The sequence below is a fragment of the Nerophis lumbriciformis genome, linkage group LG30 (genome assembly GCF_033978685.3).
Source record: "Nerophis lumbriciformis linkage group LG30, RoL_Nlum_v2.1, whole genome shotgun sequence".
In the NCBI taxonomy this organism is placed as follows: Eukaryota; Metazoa; Chordata; class Actinopteri; order Syngnathiformes; family Syngnathidae; genus Nerophis; species Nerophis lumbriciformis.
The window spans coordinates 1,851,142-1,852,500 of NC_084577.2; the positions used below are offsets into that span (position 1 = coordinate 1,851,142).

Sequence of the window (1,359 nt, forward strand, 5' to 3'; positions counted from 1 at the left end):
GGTAATTTTTTTAAATTTTTTATCAATGTATATTTTTCGCATATGCAACAAATAACAGGCAATATCTGTGTTACAAATTAATAGCATATCCCATCCATTTTCTGTGTTTTAAAAACTTATACATGTAAAATCTAATTACCTTACAAATTATAAGCAATGAAACGTACTCTTGAATGTGTTTTAAAAACTAACAAATGTAAAAAAAAATATTATATTATTATTATATATATTCTTTTATTATACAGGAAATTTAAAAATCTCAAATAACAGTATATTTTTGTTATCAAAATTAAAGGCAATGAAAGGTATACATTGTATAATGTGTTTCAAAAACTGATATTCAAAAAACATTTTTCATATGTATATACATTTGTGTGTATGATACAAATTATAGACAACGGAAACGGATACATATCGACACATTTTTAAAATTAATTTATATTTTGTATATGTTACAAATCTTTTTTTAAATTAATATGTTACTATTATAGGCACTACCACTTTATAATGTGTTTTTAAATATATATTTTTAAATTATATTCTTTACTGTATAAAGTGTTTGAAAAACTGATAAATGTAAAAAAAAAAATAGCGCAATTAATGTTCCAAATTATAGGCAATGCACAATCGACATTATAAAGATTAGTTCATGGTCATGATGTATTTTAGCATTTTTTTATTCAGAAATTCACAAACCTATAAAAGATTTTTTTTTAAAAGTGCTAATTAAATTTAAACATTTCCCCAAGATGAATGTAACAATATATCACTTTTATTAAACAAACAAACAAACATGCGAAAACCTGGCCCTGGCGCATTTTTTTTATCTTATCACTTTTAATATGAAAACACATTAAAAACCCTGATTTTGTAATGAAAGATTTGGTCAAGGCGTGCGTAAAAAGTTATGGTCACAATAATCCGTGGGAATAACAAAAAAAAAAAAAGTTTCATTTACACAAAACAATTAGGTCCAAACCAGTCCAACTAGAAATGTCTCAACCTGGCGCGTCCTGGCGAAAAATAAAATAAAATAAAATAAAAGTGGTGACATTTAAATATCAATCCTCGTATGCAAGGCGGAGTGTTTGCTCTCGTGTTCCCAGTACGAGCAGTGCATCATGGACAGCTCCGCCGGCTGACGCGAGCACGCGAACTGAAGGCCGGCTCCGTTGCCGCTCGTAACCGGGGGAGGCGCCGCTGTAGCCGGGCTCAGCTGCTGGGAGTGGTGCGGGTGCGGGTGCGCCGGGTGATGGTGGTGGTGGCTCATGCCGTTGTAAGAGTTCACCATGCCGGGCAGCGCCATGCTCTGCACGCGGGAGTACGGGTTGTACGACGCCGGGGCGGACAGAGCCTTGA

General features: G+C 33.3%; 1 protein-coding gene across 1 annotated transcript in view; it reads right to left on the reverse strand.

The window, feature by feature from the left end:
- Nucleotides 1–783: 783 nt before the first annotated feature.
- The window catches only part of foxl2a (forkhead box L2a), a 1,313-nt gene continuing 737 nt past the window's right edge, over nt 784–1,359 (reverse strand). The window contains exon 1 of the mRNA XM_061925374.2: nt 784–1,359. This exon is cut by the window's right edge and continues 737 nt beyond it. Within this exon, the coding sequence (XP_061781358.2) occupies nt 1,055–1,359 (305 nt within the window). The 3' untranslated portion in view covers nt 784–1,054.